General features: G+C 43.8%; 3 protein-coding genes and 1 pseudogene across 5 annotated transcripts; 2 read left to right on the forward strand and 2 right to left on the reverse strand.

Annotated features, from left to right (window-relative positions):
* Positions 1–345: 345 nt before the first annotated feature.
* Positions 346–2,545, reverse strand: MOAP1 (modulator of apoptosis 1). Its single transcript, XM_032345101.1, has 2 exons — positions 2,247–2,545; positions 346–2,142 (listed from the first exon to the last, which is right to left on the reverse strand). Exon 2 carries the CDS (start codon positions 2,024–2,026, stop codon positions 977–979), a length of 1,050 nt encoding a protein of 349 aa, XP_032200992.1. The 5' UTR covers positions 2,027–2,142; positions 2,247–2,545; the 3' UTR covers positions 346–976.
* Positions 2,546–2,564: 19 nt separating this feature from the next.
* On the forward strand, positions 2,565–6,070 carry TMEM251 (transmembrane protein 251). Of its 2 annotated transcripts, none has more exons than XM_032345103.1 (2): positions 2,565–2,647; positions 3,553–6,070. In XM_032345103.1, the coding sequence occupies exon 2, from the start codon at positions 3,569–3,571 to the stop codon at positions 3,962–3,964; it is 396 nt and encodes a 131-aa protein (XP_032200994.1). In that variant the 5' UTR covers positions 2,565–2,647; positions 3,553–3,568; the 3' UTR covers positions 3,965–6,070. The 2 variants fall into 2 exon arrangements, with proteins under 2 accessions (XP_032200994.1, XP_032200993.1); XM_032345102.1 differs by lacking the exon at positions 2,565–2,647 and adding an exon at positions 2,654–3,108 and having other exon boundaries at positions 3,553–5,226.
* A 6,158-nt stretch (positions 6,071–12,228) lies between these two features.
* LOC116592099 lies at positions 12,229–12,400 on the forward strand (annotated as a pseudogene).
* A 4,457-nt stretch (positions 12,401–16,857) lies between these two features.
* Positions 16,858–20,318, reverse strand: GON7 (GON7 subunit of KEOPS complex). Of its 2 annotated transcripts, none has more exons than XM_032345106.1 (2): positions 20,017–20,318; positions 16,858–17,746 (listed from the first exon to the last, which is right to left on the reverse strand). In XM_032345106.1, exons 1-2 carry the CDS (start codon positions 20,222–20,224, stop codon positions 17,652–17,654), a joined length of 303 nt encoding a protein of 100 aa, XP_032200997.1. In that variant the 5' UTR covers positions 20,225–20,318; the 3' UTR covers positions 16,858–17,651. The 2 variants fall into 2 exon arrangements, 1 of the variants encoding a protein (XP_032200997.1); XR_004286172.1 differs by having other exon boundaries at positions 17,636–17,746; positions 20,002–20,133.
* Between the last annotated feature and the right edge of the window lies 1 nt (position 20,319).

A 20,319-nucleotide genomic window follows, 5' to 3' on the forward strand; every position in this document is an offset into this window, starting at 1 on the left:
TTGGCTCAGGTCATGATCTCAGGGTTGTTGGACTGAGCCCCACACTGGGCTCTGTGCTCAGTGAGCTGACTGCTTGAGATTCTCTTCTCTCTCTCTCCCCTGCTCACTCTTGCTCTCTCTCAAAAATAAATAAATCAGGAAGGAAGGAAGGAAGGAAGGAGAAAAGAAAAGAAAAGAAAAAAGAAAAAGAAAAAAAACTACTCTCTACCCACTGGGCCCTAAGAGGAAAATAGCCAAGGGACTAAGATTGTGTAACCTCAGTGTTTTTCAGATTTATGCTTTCGGAACTCTTTGTTCAAATGAAATCTCTTGGAATCTTGATATAAATAAAACATTTAAAAAAGGTCATTGTATCAGCATTCCTTTATTTTATAAGTTCACATACATCATTTTATAACACCTATTAAAATGACATTCAGAACCAGATGTTCTGATGACATGTATCAGAAATCCAGGGTTAGAGGTGACAGCTGCAAACTTATCAACCTCAGCATTTGATCCTGCCTGATTTGGACTGTACAGAATCAATAGAATTGTGATTCAGACGGAAAATAACTTAGTATCTTAGCCACTGCTCGTATCTTCATAATAAACGTAGGGCAATACACACCTAAAAACTACCTCTGATACATCATCACACCCGACACGCTACCCTTGCACACTACATAAGCTAACGTCTCTCAGAGCACATGCATACATAGCGACGGACCCTCTGTACAATTTTGTATGATAAATTCACAGGAGTAAATCTATATTCATAAATACTAGTGCAGAACTACATTCTTCCTAGTCTAGGACACCTTTGGGAGACACGAAACAGGCCCAGAAATGACAAAGGATTTAGACAGAGAACTGTACAGAATGAGCTCCTTGGCCGCGCAAGGAAGGGACTGATCAATGTCTATCATGAGTACACGCACTGTTCTACCTTCATGCTCTGCTTGCTGCCAGCTCTCCCTTCCCGGTTGCCTAAGACTCAGGACAAATGCCCTTCTTGGAGAAGGGCCTCCTCCTCCTCAGCTGCCTCCTCCGCCTTTATCAGCTCCAGCAGCTGCAGTAAGCCAGGGGCTGGGCCACCCTGCGGCAGGGCCAGCTTCCTGCGAAGGGTTCTGCACACGGCTCCAGCTAAGATTTGGTCTAGGCGGGCCTGATTCACAACATCCTTCTCAATTACTCCTCTCTCCACCAGCTTCTGTAATAAAGGCTCCAACCTTAGCACGTAAGCAGACAATTTCTCTTCATCCTTCTGGTAAGTGGTCAGATACTTGATCTGCAATTCCCTAGGATTATCAATCACCCCAAATACCTGCTCAAGAGCCTGCAGGCATTCAGCGACCGTAATGAAGGGATTGTCTGTCTTGAGGACGCGAATAACATCAAACGCTGGGCCTCTAAGGCTCTCTAGCAATCGCCGCCTTTTCTCCAAATCCGACACCCGCCATGTCTTCATCATCTCAGTAGTATGAAACAGCCAGGATTCGAATTCTTCTTCTCCTGGCTCTGGAGGGTTACTGCCCGAGAACACTCTCAGCTTTTTGTATTTCAGGTACTGCAGAACAGGCTGAAGAGCCTCCTCTAAGGCCCGGGCCAACATAGGGGCCTGCACCTCTGGGATCATGTTCTGGCCTAGGTCAAAAGGGTCGTTTCCATATCCACGAGCTCTGGTCAGCTCCCCCAGCCTTGTGCCCTCTCCCTCTAAGAATTCATTTAATCTGCTTAACAATTCATTATCCAGGCCTGCGGGCTTAAAGATCACTCGCCAGACACCCCCCTTTCCAGGTATCTCCTTAGGGACCACAGCATGAGACGTCTCCTCAGTCAGTCCCACCAAGGCCACATTCCTGTTCTCATCCCGCCGGAACATTCTCCCGAGCAGTCTGCACTCGCCCAAGGGCGCCAAACCGGCCCGCAGAGCCTCCTCGATCTCCGCCACCGTGCAGGTCGGGGGGATGCCGGCAACCAACACCGCTCTCCGAGGGTCCACATCCATCCCCCGGCACCAGTCTTCCAAGAGCCTCAGCGTCATGGTGCCCCGAACAACGGATTGACATTCGAATCCGGCCGGGGGACGGACGCCGCCGCGAGGCACGGCGTTTCCCCGCGGCACTCCCGCGGAGCGCCGGCAACGTCCCGACCCGAGGCCTGCGAGCACAAAGCAGCTGCGTTAGCGGCAGAGGTCAGTGACGCCGGCCCCGCACCGGAGGACGACCTCCCGGCCCACCCCACTGCGACGAGCCGCGTCTCACCCTCTCCGCGGCCTCGCGCGCCCCTCGCCGCTATCCAGTGTCCGCGCCCCGGACCGTCGCCGGCGCCGCGGGAGGCCGGCCTCTCCAGCACTCGGCGCCACCGGGGGATGGCGGCCCGCGCCGTCGCAGCCGCGCCACTGACCGCCGCGAGGCACCGGTGGCCGGGCCGAGCGGCCCCGAAGATGCCCGGACCGCCGCCCACGTGAAGGGAAGCGCCGGGGCCCGCGCGGCCGCAGCCCCAGCTCCCGCCCCCGTCCCCGCCAGAGCGGAGCCCGGGCGCGCGCTGGGAGGCGGCCCGGCGTCGCGACGGGGCGGAGGGCGCGCGCTTCCGGCCCAAGCCGGAAGTCCCGACTGTGGCTGCATCCGGGACGGCGGGCGGGCGGGCCAAACGGGACAGGAAGGTGAGATCCGGGAGCTGCCGGTCTCTGCAGGCTCGGCCGGTGGCCGCTGCCCCGCTCTGGGCTCCCGGCGCCGCGAGGCGGAGAGGCCCGGGCCCGGCGCCGCCCGCGCAGCCCTGGTCGGGGTCGCCCGGCGCTGCAGCGCGGCGGGGGGCGGGGCCGGCTGCCGGGGAGGCCCGGGGTGGGGGTGCTGGGGAGCCTCCCGGCCCGGCCCGGGTGACACCGGCTGGGACTCCGGCCGCAGCGACAGGGGCCGGGCCGCCGCGTGACTGCCCGCAGTCACGCTGTGCTTAATCACAATTAGCTTGTGCTCCAGGCTGGCGGCGCTCCCATTTCTCCCAGCCGGTGACCCCGGGGATTTCTCTTATGGTGGCTTTCTCTGAAATGCCAAAACCACCCGAATATTCAGAACTGAGTGACTCTTTAACGCTTGCCGTGGGAACAGGAAGATTTTCGGGACCACTGTAAGTGTTGAAGAGTTACTGTCTTAACGTGGGGGCTCCGACATCGGTTTGACTTGTAGAATCTAGTGTTCACGTCCAAAACAGTACTGTGAAGGCAGAAACTATTTGGACCATAATGATGAAGTGTTCCTTAGAAAACCAGTTTAATTCCAGTTTCTCAAGGGAAGGTGTGCTGGACCTATTTAAGCCGGATACAGAGATTGATTTATTCTGTGGGGCTTACATAAAAAGCACTTTCAGTATATGCTGAAACTTTACTTTCTCTTAACTATTACATAAAGCAACAAGCTGTGCATTGTTTACATTTCTTAGGAAATGTGAATTTAATAATTTCAAACCTTAAATGCACTAATGGGGAGTCGTTGCGATGACAGCATTACTAGACCCTAATTTTTCTTTTCTTTTCTTTCTTTCTTTCTTTCTTTTTTTTTTTTTAATTTGAAGGCACAGAGCATGGAGAATGATGAACTTCCGTCAGAGGATGGGATGGATTGGAGTGGGATTGTATTTGTTAGCAAGTGCAGGAGCGTTTTACTATGTTTTTGAAATCAATGAGACTTACAACAGGCTGGCCTTGGAACACATTCAGCAGCACCCAGAAGAGCCCCTTGAAGGAACCACATGGACACACTCCTTGAAAGCTCGGTTACTTTCCCTGCCTTTTTGGTTTTGGACAGTTATTTTTCTGATACCTTATTTACAGATGTTTTTGTTCCTTTATTCTTGTACAAGAGCTGACCCCAAAACGGTGGGCTACTGCATTATCCCCATATGCTTGGCAGTCATTTGCAATCGCCACCAGGCATTTGTCAAGGCTTCTAATCAGATCAGCAGACTACAACTGATTGATACGTAGAATCGGTCACCATTTTTTCCTTACAGTTACAAAACTGCCACTACCGTATGGAGCCTGGTCACAAGACTGCAGTTTCTTCACAGATCTCAGGAAGTTGTGGTGGGGCAGAGGCTTTCTAAAAAGTGTGACTAGGGGCCTATCTTTATCTGAATAATAATGAATTTTTAAGTTGAAGCCTGAGATACAGTACTACAAAATCATGTTGATGACTTCAGATTTTGGAAGTAAAATCGTGTCTGTTATTTGCATTCTTTAGAAACTTGAATAAGTACCTGAACTCCTATTTTTATTCTACTGTGCAACATAGTGATGATTCATAAATTTTTCCTTTGGGGGAAAAAATGAGTATGAACATTTCCATTGTGCTTAATGTAAAGAGGTCCAAACATGGTCATAAAGTTTAAATTTTATACAATTAACTTGGCTTGCTTTAGAATTCTTCAAACTAAAACACCAGTTCAGCGTGTTGTAACTAAGCCAACTATTTCTGCTTGCTTGCTACCAGTTTGTGAGAAATTGGTATAAAATTACTGAGGTGATGGCTGTCTTGATAAGTAAAATTTGTGCTTCCTTTTGGTAATGCTGTCAGCATTATCAGCGTTATTAATGCTACTAGTTTTTAAAAGATTACTTGGGAAGAAACTAAATGTTTGAAAGTTGAGAAATCTTAACACATAGAGGATGGAAACAAGGTGTTCAGTGGAAATATTTAGTCTGGTCCCTGTCAGATGTGTGACACCCTTCTAAAATACTACCAGTTGTCATCCTTCTGATTTTCTTTTCTGGCCTAAGGTCCAGTCTTCAGGTCTTCAGGCAACAGGTGATTTGCATGAAGATGTGATCTGTGTGCTTCTTCCTTTGCATTTGTACTTACTACCTCATGTCTGGTACCAATACAAAGAACTAAAACATGGAAATATCAGATTTTAGGATTTTTTTTCCTTTTTTTTTTTTCTGGGCGGGATCAAGATGTATTTTTATGTAGTTGTGTCATTAGTACCAAGGCAGTGTTTTACACTGATAGATTTAAATAATCATAATCTTTTTTGGTGCTTTTTCTTTTGGGCTCTGTTCTAAGAGGTTGACAGAATTAACTCATTTAATCCTCTCAACAACCCTAAGAAAACAGTTATCCAGATTTTACAGATAAAGCCACTGAGGTAGCGAAGTAAAGTAACTTGCTTGTTCAGGTCACACACCTGGGAAGCAGCAGAGCGAGAGGTATGATGCCTTTATCCTAACCACCGACCTGCAGTGCTTTTCACAAATGACATGTTTCACGGTGCTGTCTGCTGGGCCCTGCCAAACGATGGAAATGGCATTATTGAAAGTTTTTTCTCGTCTGAGCTACTGACAACCTAAAAGTGTTCTAACAACCTCAGCGTTCAAGTCTGACTTGACTAGAATGGAAGGCTGAACATTCCACAGCAAGCTTTACTTGAAAGAGCAGGTACCTCTGTAACACAAAAGCAGCAGGTAATCTCCAGGTAACCTTCTCCAGGTAACCGATCTCACTTTCCCTTTACTTCTTCCAGAGGTCTGGTGACTGAAATGCTACAGTTTTTGATACAATGCTCGGACTGTCCACAGTAGTTAGCAGCTTGAAATACCCATTTCTGTGAGGGTCAGATAACCAAATCACTTGGCATCTTTTGAGTACTTAACTAGTAGTATGCATAGTGCCATCATTGTTTTCTGAGTGATTTCCATCTTTCTTCACAACAGGCTATGAGGCAGGTACGCGCTGGTACTAGTGCCATTTTGCAGAAGAGGAAGTACAGGAATTAATAACTTGCCCGTGGTCACACAGCAAGGACGTGGAAAAGCCAGGATTTGAACTCAGGATGTCTGGCTTCAGATCCCCCGGCCCTATCACCTCGTTATACTGCTTTGCAGAAGAAAGGATAATTTGAGGAGAATCACTGAGCAGTTTCTGATTTGATTTGATTAGTTATGAGGCAGTGGTAGTTTGAAAATGATTGATTTAAGAAAATTATTTCAATTTTTAAAATTTCATAAATGGTTGATATAATGCAAGGTTTGTGAATCTATCACTTGTCTTATAAAGTAGTAATTCTTATTCATTAAAGTAGACTTTATCTTTTATTATTTATTTATTTATTTATTTGACAGAGATCACAAGTAGGCAGAGGTAGGCTGGAGGGGTGGAGGGCGGCCGTGGGGAAGCAGGCTCCCTGCTGAGCAGAGATCCTGATGCTGGGCTCGATCCCAGAACCCTGGGATCATGACCTGAGCCGAAGGCAGAGGCTTTTGATTTTTTTTTTTTTTTAAAGATTTTATTTATTTATTTGACAGAGATCACAGTAGGCAGAGAGAGAGGGGGAAGCAGGCTCCTTGCTGAGCAGAGAGCCCGATGCGAGGCTCGATCCCAGGACGCTGGGATCATGACCTGAGCCGAAGCCAGAGGCTTTAGCCCACTGAGCCACCCAGGTGCCCCTGATTTTTTTTTTTTTTTAAGAATTTATTTATTTTATTTGACAGAGATTACAAGTAGGCAGAGAGGCAGGCAGAGAGAGAGAGGAGGAAGCAGGCTCCCTGCCGAGCAGAGAGTCCGATGCGCGGGGCTCGATCCCAGGACCCTGAGATCATGACCTGAGCCGAAGCCAGAGGCTTTAACCCACTGAGCCACACAGGCACCCTGACTTTATCTTTTATATTTCAGATTTTAGTATTTGGTGATTTAGAAAGTGCTTGGTCCATCTCTATCTTTCAAGAGCAGATTGCCTTGGTAGTAGAAGTATTAAAATAGAGTGGGAGTAATTTAGTACTTCCAAATGTAATTACTAAGTTTCAGATTGCAGGATTAATGTTTTTGATTATTTAGGAATTAATTACCCAGTTGTGAGTTATTCCTGTTTTGTCTGTGGCTATTTGATAGTTCAAAGCAGGGCACCTGGGTGGCTCAGCCAGTTAAGCGCCTGCCTTCGGCTCAGGTCATAATCCCAGGGTACTGGGATTAAGTCACACATCAGGCTCCCCGCTTTTCGGGGAGCCTGCTTCTCCCTCTCCCTCTGCCTGTCACTACCCCTGCTTGTGCTCACTCTCCCTCTGTGTCAAATAAATAAATAAAATCTTTAAAAAAATTTCTAATAGATCCAAGCATTCTTTGTAGAGGGAAGGGTGAAATTAATCCAGTGATTAGGTTGAGGAGGAGGTTAAGCTGATGGAGAGGAAACCTGTATCAAGTTATTGATTTCATATTTACATCAGTACAGTAAGCAGTGAGTACAGGATTAGATACATGGAAATATAGGAAGTGCTTCAGGGATTTTAGGGAAAGGACAAGCATCCCAGAATTCATAATTGAATATCTGCTTCCAGAAATAAAAAGTTAATATCCCCTAGTTGCTTAATTCTTCCCCCTAGTTGCTTAATAAGTCACCTTATTTGCAACCACATCTGAAATGAAGTAAAACCTGTTGTGTGTTTTTCATGGAAATATGCCAGATATTTTATTGTTTTTGAATGTGGCAGGATAGAGAATAGATAATTAAATTGGAGAAACATGTAATTCTTGGAGCTTTAGTCACTATATTACTTTTCTAGTTTTAAAGATGCCACCAGTTTTTTAATTTTATTTTTTAAAAGTGGGGGGCAACGGAGAGGGAGAGAGAATCTCAAGCGGACTCCACACTGAGCCTGATGGGCCTGATCTCGCCTGAGATCATGACTTGAGCTGAAATCAAGAGTCAGACACTTAACCAACTGAGCTGTTCCTATGGCAGCTTGAGATGATCTGGGCAAGCAGCACTGGGAGCCCCATGAGGGGCCTATCAGGCCCTCCACTCCAGGGGCGGTGTCAAGTGTGGACATGATCATACAGAGTAGACTGTAGGCGGCTGCCTGCCAGAGGCCAAGTTCAGGAACAAGGTGTATTTTCTGGCTCCAGTTCCTCCCTTCCAGATTATTCTGAACCAGATTATTATATCAGGGTTTTGCCTCCCACTCTACCAAAACTTTCCTGTTGTCAAGAGGTCACTGATCACTTACACATCACCCAATGGTCAAGACTCACCCCTTGTCCTTGAGATATTTTCTTCAGTTGGTTTTTGGATCACTGCTGTCCAATAGAGCTTTAGTGATGATGGAACTGTTTTATATCTGTATTGTCCAAATCAGTAGCTACTAGCTGCATGAAATGAGCCCTTGAGATGTGGCTAATGTGACTGAGGAACTGAACTTTAAATTTTAATTAGTACAAACAGCCACATGTGGCTAGCAGCTACCCGATTTTACTCCAGTTCTAGACTCCTCCCTGGTTCGCCTTCTTCCTCTTCAACTGTTCCTGTCTCCTTTGCTGGCTCCTCCCTGGGGCTTTGCCCAGTTTCTGAATGTTGACATCCTCCAGTTCTCATCTCTATACTCAATCCCCTTGGTCATCCTATCCTGGTTTATGGCTTCAAGTGCCCAAATTTATATTACTACCTTGCATATCTCCTGAGCTCCACACTTGGATATCCAGCTGCCTGTTTGGCATTTACTAAGATGTCTTACCAGGCATCTGAGATTTAACCTGTCCAAAACCAAGCTCTTCATTTCTCTCCGCACCAAAATCTGCTCAAGTCCCCTCTAAGTCTATCGAACAAGTGGCAAGAGATTCTTTTAAAATGTTACTTCTCTCAAAACCCCTCCTATAGCTTCCCTACTGAAAATAAAACTCAAAAGTTCTTAACATGGCTTGCAAAGTCCTAAATAAGTGGCTCTTGACCATTTTCTACTATTCTGTCCACCCCTCATCCCACTCTAGCCTCACCGATCTTCCTGCTGATTCTAGAATGTACCAGAAAAACCTATTTCAGGGCTTATGCACTCGGTATGTTCTGTCTGGTTGCTCAGCCCTGGCCAAGGCTCTATCACTGTCTTCAACCCTTTGCTCAGTTGTCAGCCTTGAGGCTGCCTCTGACCAGCCTGTTTAAAATTAAGCATCCTCCTTCCCTGTTTTTCTCCACGCACTTAACATCACATGACACGTTACACATTTTGTCTAACTCCATGAGGGCAGGGATTTTGTCTCTTCACTCTTGTTTGTATACCCTGTGCCTAGAACAGTGCCTAGCACACAGTAGGTGCTCATAATTATTTATTACATGAGTAATAATTGGTTTTTACTGCCATTGAATACCTCGTTCATTAGACTGCAGAGCAATCTGGTTTGCTCTCCAGAGAACATAAAGGTTAAAGTTAACATTTTCTACTAAGTGCAAAGTCCCATCTGTCACATGTTCAAGATAAGTTTAGTGGTTAAGCTTTCTCAGGTTTTAGCACGTAGTGATATAGTCTTTCTGAGGCCAAGATTTAAATGGAGTCCATTTATTTTTGCCAGCAGCTATGATGTTGGTTGTCTAGGGATGTTCCTTATTCATGCAGGAAAAAGAAAAAACAACCCAAAAACATAAACCACACTTACAAACAAGGTTTGAGGTGGTGAGATTAGAGTCTTGAGCAATTCTCAAGTTACAATCATGAAGATAACAGTTTTCTGAATCATCAAGTGTCATGCCGACCTCTTAGAGCTACAGCCCACCACTGGGGCACTCTGGAGTTTAAGGCAGTATCTTGGCCCCATAAATGGCTCACTTAAAATCATAATGTGTTTTGAGAAGTTAGTTCCATTTCCAGCAGAATTTTTGGCACTGGAGTAAATTTCTGTTTTTCTTTTTGCATTGGAGTTAATTTCTATTTAAAATTGTACCCCGATGGCCTTGTTGCTGCCCCAATGTGAGCTGCTACTTTTTAAATAGAAGCTTACATTCTAGTATTCACTGTTCCCTGGGACATGTCTTTAAATAGAGCAATTCTGATCCCAAAGGTCACCTGAGAACTGGAAGAGCTAGGGCAACACTATAAAATTCATTTTATACTTTGAGAATAATGCACTGGCAAGAGGGCATCTTTTTCAAGGTTAAAACTAGGCACATCGGTTTTAGAAAAACCTCTTTTTTTTCTTTTTAAAGATTTTATTTATTTGACAGACAGAGATCACTAGTAGGCAGAGAGGCAGGCAGAGAGAGAGAGGAGGAAGCAGGCTCCCTGCTGAGCAGAGAGCCCGATGTGGGGCTCGATCCCAGGACCCTGGGATCATGACCTGAGCCGAGGCAGAGGCCTCAACCCACTGAGCCCCCCAGGCGCCCCACCTTTTTTTTTTTTTAAACGGTGTCCTACCTCATATTAGTGCACTTTCCTTACCTCTATAGGAGTCATGTTCTGCTCCCTTTTCTGACAAAGTAGTAGTCAGAGGGGAAATGTGGATTTTTATTTTATTTATTTAAAAGATTTTATTTATTTGACAGAGAGAGAGTGAGCATGTGCACAAGTGGGCACAGCAGCAGTCAGAGGGACAGGGAGAAGCAGGCTCCCCACTGAGCAGGGAGCCTGATGCAGGGCTGGATCTATCCTGGGATCACGACCTGAGCCAAAGACAGATGCTCAGCCAACTGAGCCACCCAGATGTTCCTGGATTTTTTTTTTAATTTTCTTTTTTTAAGATTCTTAAAAGATTTTTTAAAAAAGAATTTTAAAGATTTTTAAAAGATTATTTATTTGAAAGAGAGAGAGTGTGTGCATGCACAGGTGGAGGGGGCCAAGGGAGAGGGAGAATCTTAAGCAGACTCTGCACTGAGCGTGAAGCCCAACACAGGGCTCATCCCATGACCCTGAGTTCACGACCTGACCCAAATCAAGAGTCAGCTGTTCGACTGAGCCACCCAGGTGCCCTGATTTTTTATTCTTTCCTTTTTTGAGAGGGACAGGAAGAGAGAGATTCTTTTTTTTTTTTTTTTTTAAAGATTTTACTTATTTGACAGAGATCACAAGTAGGCAGAGAGGCAGGCAGGGGGAAAGCAGGCTCCCTGGTGAGCAGAGAGTCCCATGCAGGGCTCGATCCCAGGATCCTGGGATCACGACTCGAGGCAAAGGCAGAGGCCTTAACCCACTGAGCCACCCAAATGCCCCCGAGAGAGATTCGTAAGCAGGCTTCATGCCCAGCCCAGAGCCGGACTTGGAACTCAATCTCATGACCCTGAGATCATGACCTGAGCCAGAATCAAGAGTCAGACACTTAACTGACTGAGCCTCCCAGGCATCCCTTTGTTTTGGTTTTTAAGTCTAGATTAGTTAATTTTATTTTCATTTCCTTTTTTTTTTTTTTTTAAAGATTTTATTTATTTACTTGACAGAGAGAAATCACAAGTAGATGGAGAGGCAGGCAGAGAGAGAGAGAGGGAAGCAGGCTCTCCGCTGAGCAGAGAGCCCGATGCGGGACTCGATCCCAGGACTCTGAGATCATGACCTGAGCCGAAGGCAGCGGCTTAACCCACTGAGCCACCCAGGCGCCCCATTTCCTTTTTTTTTAAAGATTTTATTTATTTATTTGACAGAGATCACAAGTAGGCAGAGAGGCAGGCAGAGAGAGAGAGAGGGGGAAGCAGGCTCCCTGCTGAGCAGAGAGCCCAATGTGGGGCTCGATCCCAGGACCCTGGGTTCATGACCTGAGCTGAAGGCAGAGGCTTTAACCCACTGAGCCACCCAGGCACCCTAGATTAGTTAATTTTTGCCCTGAATTACTTACATGACAAATGTATTAAACTGTTAATATGGCTGGTCTACCCTTACTAAATTTAAAGTATAATTTTTTCAAATTAAAAATTGAGGTGCCTGGCTGGCTCAGTCAGTAGAACATGTGACGCTGGATCTTTGGGCATAGAGCTTACTTAAAAAAAACAAAATCGGGGTGCCTGGGTGGCTCGGTGGGTTAAGCTCTGCCTTCAGCTCAGGTCATGCGTGGTCTCAGGGTTTGGGGATCAAGCCCCGCATGGGGCTCTCTGCTCAGCAGGGAGCCTGCTTCTCCTCTCTCTCTGCCTGCCTCTCTGCCTACTTGTGATCTCTGTCAAATAAACAAATAAAATCTTTTTTTTTTTTTTTAAAGATTTTATTTATTTATTTTACAGAGAGAGATCACAAGTAGAGAGGCAGGCAGAGAGAGAGAGGGAAGCAGGCTCTCCGCCGAGCAGAGAGCCCGATGTGGGACTCGATCCCAGGACCCTGAGATCATGACCTGAGCCGAAGGCAGTGGTTTAACCCACTGAGCCACCCAGGCACCCAACAAATAAAATCTTTTAAAAATAAAAAATAAAATAAAAAAATTAAAAGATCATTTGACAGTTTCAATAACTTTTGAAGAACAGTAACTTTTTCTGTATTTGTGTAGAAAAATACAAAATATGTTTCTTTAAAATGCAAAGAGAAGCTTTGCGCAGTGGCAGTATCGTAGCCAATGAGGTTTATCTGTGGCGTTATTATTGCTAATTAAAATGCAAAGAGAACAAGAGTGTACAGTGAAAAGTCTCTCTGTTATTCCCAACCCAAACCCCTCTGCTCAGCAGATTTCTGGCTATCCTTTTTTTTTTTTTTTTAAGATTTTATTTATTGGGCGCCTGGGTGGCTCAGTGGGTTAAGCCGCTGCCTTCGGCTCAGGTCATGATCTCAGGGTCCTGGGATCGAGTCCCGCATCGGGCTCTCTGCTCAGCAGGGAGCCTGCTTCCTCCTCTCTCTCTCTCTGCCTGCCTCTCTGCCTACTTGTGATGTCTCTCTGTCAGATAAATAAATAAAATCTTTAAAAAAAAAAAGATTTTATTTATTTATTTTACAGAGATTATAAGTAGTCAGAGAGGCAGGCAGAGAGAGAGAGAGGGGGAAGCAGGCTCGCTGCTGAGCAGAGAGCCTGATGTGGGGCTCAATCCCAGGACCCTGAGATTATGACCTGAGCCGAAGGCAGAGGCTTAACCACTGAGCCACCCATGCCCCTGGCTAACCTTTTAGATATCCAATGTGTATCTAGCCAATATCCTCCATGAGTAGCTTTCTACACGCTGTTTTCATTTACTAGTTTTCATTTACCAGCACATCCTAGAGATTGCTCTTTAATACACAGAGCTACATTTTGGTCTTTTTAAATGGTCATGCAAAATTATTATATTAATATTCTATTTTTATTTAATTGACTAGTGTCTTGAGAATGGACATTTAGGTTCTGTTTTTATTTAACCAGAGTCTGCAAGTGAGCATTTAGGTTCTTTACAGTCTTATTACTAAGGATGATGCTACAATGAATAGTGCTGTAAATAGATCTGTGCATGTGTGTGCTATTATCACTGGATACATTTCTATAAATGAAATTGTTCAGTCAAAGAACAATACCTCTAACATTTTGACAGAAGTGCCCACTTGGCTTTCAAAGAGCTTGTATCAAATCACACTCTCACCATCAGTATTGTATGCCCCTCACATCCTTTCCAGTTCAGTATTGCATCAAAACTTTTGATCTTTTAGTCTGAAAAGTAAAAAATGTATTACATTGTGGCTTTGATTTTATTTGAAGTAGCACCTTTTTTCAATTAAAAGCCATGTGGATTTCTTATGTTCCTGCCATTCCCTTCTTTTGCCCACTTCTCTGGTCCCTCTGATTGGTACATATGAGATCTATAAAAGGCAGTCATTCTTATTTGTGCTGAAAATACAAAATACCTTTTCCCTCTTTGTCCTTTAGCCTTGTTAATAAAATGTTCCCAATTTTTCGTTATGCTATAATTACTAATCTCTTCTATTATGGTTTCTGTATTTTAACAAATCTTGCTCAGGAAACCTTCCTCACTCTGAGACTATAAAAACTATTACTCCATTTTCTTTTCAGAGTTTTGTGCTTTTGTTTTGTCATTAAAAATCTTGATTCTAGGGGCCCCTGGGTAGCTCAGTCTGTTAAGCATCTGCCTTTGGCTCAGGTCATGATCCTAGGGTCCTGGGATGGAGCCCAGCATTCTCCCTCTCCCACTCCCCCTGCTTGTATTCCCACTTTCATTGTCTGTCAAATAAATAAATCTTATGACTCGAGATCAAGAGTTGCAGGCTTTACCAACTAAGCCAGCCAAGTACTCTTTTTCCCAAGTGATTTTGTAAAAAAATCTTCAAACTTCCTAACTTACAAACAACAGCAACCTATTATAATAGGTTCCATGAAACTCTATTAAATAAGTATTTCTTGGGGCACCTGGTGACTCAGTCAGTTGAACATTTGCCTTCGGCTCAGGTTATGATCCCAGGGTCCTAGGATTGAGCCCCACGTCTGGCTCTCTGCTCAGTGGGGAGCCTGCTTCTCCCTCTCCCTCTGCCTGCTGCTCCACCTGCTTGTGCTGTCAAATAAAAAATCTTAAAAAAAAAAAAAAAAGTATTTCTTGGTACGCCTGGGTGGCTCAGTTGGTTAGGTGACCAACTCTTGGTTTGGGCTCAGGTCCTAGAGTGGTGGGACTGGGCCCCAGGTCGGGCTCCCTGCTTGGCACAGAATCTGCTTCAGATTCTCTCTCCCACTCCCTTTGCCCCTCCCACTCATGTGCTCTCTCTGTAGAATAAATATATCTTTTAAAAAATACACATTATTTCTTAATACAAAACAAAAGCACTTCTAGAAAAACAATCTGTTGCATATGTCCATATATTTCACATTTTACACTCCATGCCTCACAGTATTTATCTAAGTCTGGGGTCAAGCTTATTTTTAGGTAGTACCCTGAGGCTGACTTTCCTGTACAAAAGTAAATTCAAAAGAAATTCAGAGATTAACTATCTTGCTTGCCTATAGCTTATGTCTGTACCCTTAGAAGGCAGCAAATTAGAAAACCAGGCAAGCCATTTCTTCTATACTGGTCCTTCACACTGATATTTTTTGTCACACATGTACCTCATGTATCAAGAAGGCAGTATTAGAGTTAGAATTCAGTATTACAATTAAGGAAAAGATCAATCAAACCTATAACCCAGATCTCAAAACACTGGACTGTAAGAGCAAATATCTTGAAATTTCTTCTTTATAAATATATCTACTAAACAAAGAAGGAAACAAAATATTCAGGAGCAAAGCTCAGCTATTGCTTTAAAAATATGAACTATTTTAGGGCACCTGGATGACATAGATCATGTGACTACTGAGTTCAGGATCATGAGTTTGAGCCCCACGTTGTGTGTCGAGGTTACTAAAAAAAGTCATAATACACTTTTTTTTTTAAAGATTTTATTTATTTATTTGACAGACAGAGATCACAAGTAGGCAGAGAGGCAGGCAGAGAGAGAGAGGGGGAAGCAGGTTCCACACAGAGCAGGGAGCCCTCCATGGGGCTCAATCCCAGGACCCTGGGATCATGACCTGAGCCGAAGGCAGCCACTAAACTGACTGAGCCACCCAGGTGCCCCAAAATAATAAACTTTTAAAAAGAAAGAAAATTTAAAAATATATCAACTATTTTAACTATGTTGGCAAGTTGTTTTTTTTAAAGGATTATACGTAGAAAAAGATTTTAAGTCAATAGCTGAGTAGAAATGCCAACATTAGAGACATTATCACAAACTAAACAAGGAAATTTCTATTTAGAAAACGTTTTCTAGGGGCGCCTGGGTGGTTCAGTCAATTAAGCATCTGCCTTCAGCTCAGGTCATGATCCCGGAGTTCCAGGATCAAGCCCGGAATTGGGCTCTTTGCTCAGCAGGGAGTCTGCTTCTCCCTCTGCCCCTTATCCCCCTTGTGCTGTCCTTCCCCCCCTCTCAAATAAATAAATAAAATCTTTAAACAAACAAACAAGAAAAAAAAACCCAAACGTTTTCTAGCTGCTTTTTTTTTTTTTCCTATTTGGTATTGCTTTGGTTACATAAATGGGCTTAAGTGGAAGGCTGATGTTCCAAGTGAAACAATACTTTAAAGATATGAAGGGGCACCTGGGTGGCTCAGCAGGTTAGAGCCTCTGCCTTCAGCTCAGGTCATGATCCCAGGGTCCTGGGATTGAGTCCTGCATTGGGCTCTCTGCTCAGTGGGGAGACTGCTTCCCCATGCCCCTGCCTGTCTCTCTGCCTACTCGTGATCTCTGTCAAATAAATAAATAAAATCTTAAAAAAAAAGATATTGAAATATTAAAAGGTATCTAAATTCAGTTTCCTTAATAGCATGTACCTTCTAAGCTATAGACTTCAGTATGTGTAACTGGGAAAGTACTTTGGTAATCTTTTTTTTTTGTAATTTTTTTAAAGTTTTTTTTCTTTTTTTAGATTTTATTTATTTGACAGGGAGAGACACAGTGAAAGAGGGAACACAAGCATGGGGAGTGGGAGAGGGAGAAGCAGGCCTCCTGCAGAGCAGAGAGCCTGATGCAGGGCTTGATCTCAGAACCCTGGGATCATGACCCAAGCCGAAGGCAGATGCTTAACGACTGAGCCACCCAGGCGCCCCAAGGTTTTTCATTTTAAATTTTATTTGTTTGACAGAGAGAGACACAGTGAGAGAGGGAACACAAGCAGGGGAGTGAAGAGAGGGAGAGGTAGGCTTCCCTCCGAGCAGGGAGCCCGATGCCAGGCTTGATTCCACGACCCTGGAATCATGACCTGAGCCGAAGACAGACGCTTAATGACTGAGCCACCCAGGTGCCTGACAAACACCTATTCTAAGATTCAATTCATTTCAGAAATAAATCATATAATATGTAAGGTTACTTTTTTTTTTTTAAGATTTTATTTATTTATTTGCCAGAGATCACAAGCAGGCGGGGGGGGGGGGGCGGTTGCGGGGAGCAGGCTCCCTGCCAAGCAGAGAGCCAGATGTGGGCCTCCATCCCAAGACCCTGGGATCATGACCTGAGCTGAAGGCAGAGGGCTTAACCCACTGAGCCACCCAGGCACCCCTGTAAGGTTACTTCTAAGATTCTGTAACGATTTGTATTTCCTTATATGTATGCTACTTGATTTCTTTGCATTTTAGCTACATAAATGAATCAGGAAACATGCACAGTAAATAAAAAATGTCTTCGTCCCACCGACAAGCACGAAGGAACACAAACACATTTTAGGAATATATATGTATTTTAAAGGATTCAATCGTACTTCAGTAAGCAAAATCAAAGCATGGATACAGGATGAGAAATACCTTATGTTATAGTCAATACAGATTGTTTTAAGTTAAAGACTTACATCTGTGTTTATGTACATAACATGTTACAGCATAAAATCACACCCAACTTTGCTCTCTTCAGGTACAAGTTAAATATATATTTGTTGAATGATATCATCTCTGGAGGTCTGAATACTGGGTGAGTGGGGATTCTAGGTTTCCTTGGGTCTCTCTCAAGAGCTCATCTCACTCCTTCAGTACTTCTCTTCCCATTTTCCTTCTTCTTACACAGAACTACCGTTCTTAAATTTAATATCCAATTTTCACCACTTGCTCGTATCACATGGTTCTTTCAAATGTTATTGTCCAAGAACTGACATGTATTTTTTATAACAAGCAGAAGCCAAAAGATGTAGACATCACACAATTTCATTCAATGGTTGTTTAAAAAGCAGAAAACAATAAAAATTCAGTTGCCAACTTAGAAGAGGATTTTATACATCATTAAGTGTTCTATTTTATTTACATGGTCTGAAATTTACTTCTCATTCAAGAAAGCAGATTCATTTCTAAACATTTATTGTATCTTTCTTTGCTGGAAACCGAAGAAACTTTTTTTCTTTGACAAAGTTGTCCTAGGGGAATAAAACAAATGCTTTTCCAAATTAGAGCTCAAGTCTTTCCTAAATGTCACTGTGTGGTAATTCAGATATAGTAGCAGCCTTTAAAATTTCATAAAAGCTACTGTTAAGATGGTGGTTTGGGCCGTTTTGCCGATGGTCCATCTGAGTTAGTTCTGTTATCAGTGTTATTTTCATCTTCTGCATCATCTTCATCATCACCTTTTAAAATAAATATTTGTTGTATGACAATATGTTTGGTGGTTCAAAGAAAGAGACTGCTAAAATGGTTGATAATGATATTTCAACTTTAAGGGTTAATAAAATCATGCATATAACAGATTAAAGTATGTATGGTTAAAAAGATTTCAAGAATTTTGGTATTTGAAATATTTCTTATCACTTTTTTGGGGAGATAAAATTCATAGACCATAAAATTCACTTTAAGGTATATGAATTGTATCTCCAAAAAAAGTGATGATAGATTTTAAATTTTAAGGTGTACAATTTCTTGATTTGTTGTATATTCCCTAGGTTGACCAACTGTCACCACTATTTAATTCTAGAACATTTTCATCATCCCAGAAAGAAATCTCACACCCATTAACAACCACTTTCCATTCCCGTTAGCCATTGGCCACCTCTAATCCACTTTCTACTTCCATAGATTTCTCTATTCTGGACATTTCATGTAAATGGAATCATAAAATATGTGGCCTTTTTGTCTGCCTCTCTTCACTCAACATATTTTTAAAGTTCATTCACACTGTAGTGTTTATTGGTACTTCCTTTTTATTGCTGAACAGTACTCCACTGATGGATACACCACATTTTGTTTATCCACATCAGGTGATGGACTTCTGTGCTGTTTCCAATTTCTAGTTATTATAAAACGGTGCTGCTACGAACATTCATGAATATGCTTTCATGTGAATGTATGTTTCCAGTTCTCTTTGTGCAGAACTAGGAATGGAATGAGTGGAATTTCTGGCTCATATAACTTTATGTTTAACTATTTGAGGAACTGCCGAACTGTTTTCCAAAGAAGGCATAACATTTCATATTTCCACCACCAATGTATAAGGCCTCCAATTTCTTCACATCCTAGCCAGCACTTGTAATTGTTCTTTCTGATTACAGCCATCCTAGTGAGCATGATGGGTTTTTTATTGTGGTCTTCGTTAGCATTTTTCTGATGGCCAGTGACGCTGAACATCTTTTCATGAGCTTACTGACCATTTGTATATTTCTTCTGGAGAAATGTCTATTCAGATCCTTTGCATATTTGATAACTGGATTATTTGTAACCCCATTTCACTACTTAGTACTTTTTAGAGTTCTAACACTTTTCTTTAGTAATTGTTAATAATTTTTAAATTTTGGACATTTGTTGAGATAGAATTCCTGTAACACAAAAATGTACCATTTCAATCTCTATTACTTTTAACAAAGGAAATTCAAACCTAAGCTTTATGGGGTCTTCATTTAATATACAAAAACATGTTCTCCAATACAGAGACACTACAGACCTGACATTAATGGAATAGGTGGCGGCTATTTTTCCAGTATTTTAAGAAATGGCTCTAGCTATAATCCAATGACAACACTTTCAACAGATTAGAGAAGTACTTCTGGAGCCAAGAAACAGGACTTCACTTTCAAGGTAGGTGGCAACACCCAATTAACGTATTCATGGCACCAATCTATTGTCTGCACTCAGTATAATGGTCTGAGTTCACATTATCTGTAACTGTCAAGATGGAAAAAAAAAAAAAAGTACAGTACAGTACAGTTTAAGCCCCTCTTTAGAGGCGTTAAGTCCTGACTCAAGAATTTAATTCTTGGGTTCTTCAGCTCAGGGCAGAAAATGTACCTTACCTTTTTTTGTATTCACCTGAATTTCACATTTCTCCTTTCAAACTGTGCCTTCTAAAATGGGATAGGGGAAAGGAGTCCCTGGGAGTTAGAGCTCCTTAAACTGACGTCTTCATAACCGATTCTGCGATAGATGGCAGTCTCCCTAACATGTTTGTAATTTCAACCCGGGGAATGCTCATTTTCATCCTTCAACCCCCACCTCAAAAGTCACGCCCCTTTTCTGAAGCCTTCCTGGGTCCTCCGAGCGTGCAGTATTTACAGAAGGCCCTGGGGTCATACTTCTAGTCTGTAGTAAGTGTTTGCTTGTCTAACCCCACCAGCCTGAGAGTTCCACAAGGCCAGGAACTGAGCGGCATTCACCTCATTCATTCTTTTCCAAGAGCACAGCCCAGCGCCTGGCAGGGTACTAGGCACTCAGCATGGGTCCCCCCCACCTCCCCGCTTTGGCATAAATGGAAAGAGTCGCGAAAACGCTTAAGTAGAAGCAGCCCAGATAACACGATAACAATTTTTAGTTGGATTCTTCTTCCCTCGAGGCTTTCTCCAAGTCCGCCACTCTCCCCGGGCTCCCCTGCCCCGCCCTCCTGTCGCTCCAGCACCTTCTCAGGGCTCACCGTCCATGGCCTCTTCTGGAGCCGCCGCCTCCTGGTCTTGCGCTGCCTGCTGTACCAGGGGGCCGAAGAGCTCGATCACCAGCTCTCTCATCTGGGCCACACCAGACAGCAGGCCCTGGAAAGGGTCCGCGTCGTCCGGCGTCTCACAGGGCACCCGCAGCAGCTGCGGCTGCCCATCCAGCCCGACGTACTCGCCCGACAACTCCATGACGACCGCTGAGCTTCAACAGCGAGAGCCTGGGAAGTACCATCCGGAAGCGGAAGTCAGCACGCGGCGGGAGCAGGCGGGCGCAGGCGGGCCAA

The sequence above is a fragment of the Mustela erminea genome, chromosome 5, assembly GCF_009829155.1.
Source record: "Mustela erminea isolate mMusErm1 chromosome 5, mMusErm1.Pri, whole genome shotgun sequence".
NCBI lineage: Eukaryota > Metazoa > Chordata > Mammalia > Carnivora > Mustelidae > Mustela > Mustela erminea.

Coding starts and splice junctions, on each gene's coding strand:
- MOAP1 (XM_032345101.1), bottom strand. CDS start 2,026: ATGACGCTGAGGCTCTTGGAAGACTGGTGCCGGGGGATGGATGTGGAC.
- TMEM251 (XM_032345102.1), top strand. CDS start 3,011: ATGGTGGCTTTCTCTGAAATGCCAAAACCACCCGAATATTCAGAACTG. Junction 3,109..3,552: donor GGAAGATTTTCGGGACCACT/GTAAGTGTTGAA, acceptor TTTAATTTGAAG/GCACAGAGCATGGAGAATGA.
- GON7 (XM_032345106.1), bottom strand. CDS start 20,224: ATGGAGTTGTCGGGCGAGTACGTCGGGCTGGATGGGCAGCCGCAGCTG. Junction 17,747..20,016: donor TCCAGAAGAGGCCATGGACG/GTGAGCCCTGAG, acceptor TTATTTTAAAAG/GTGATGATGAAGATGATGCA.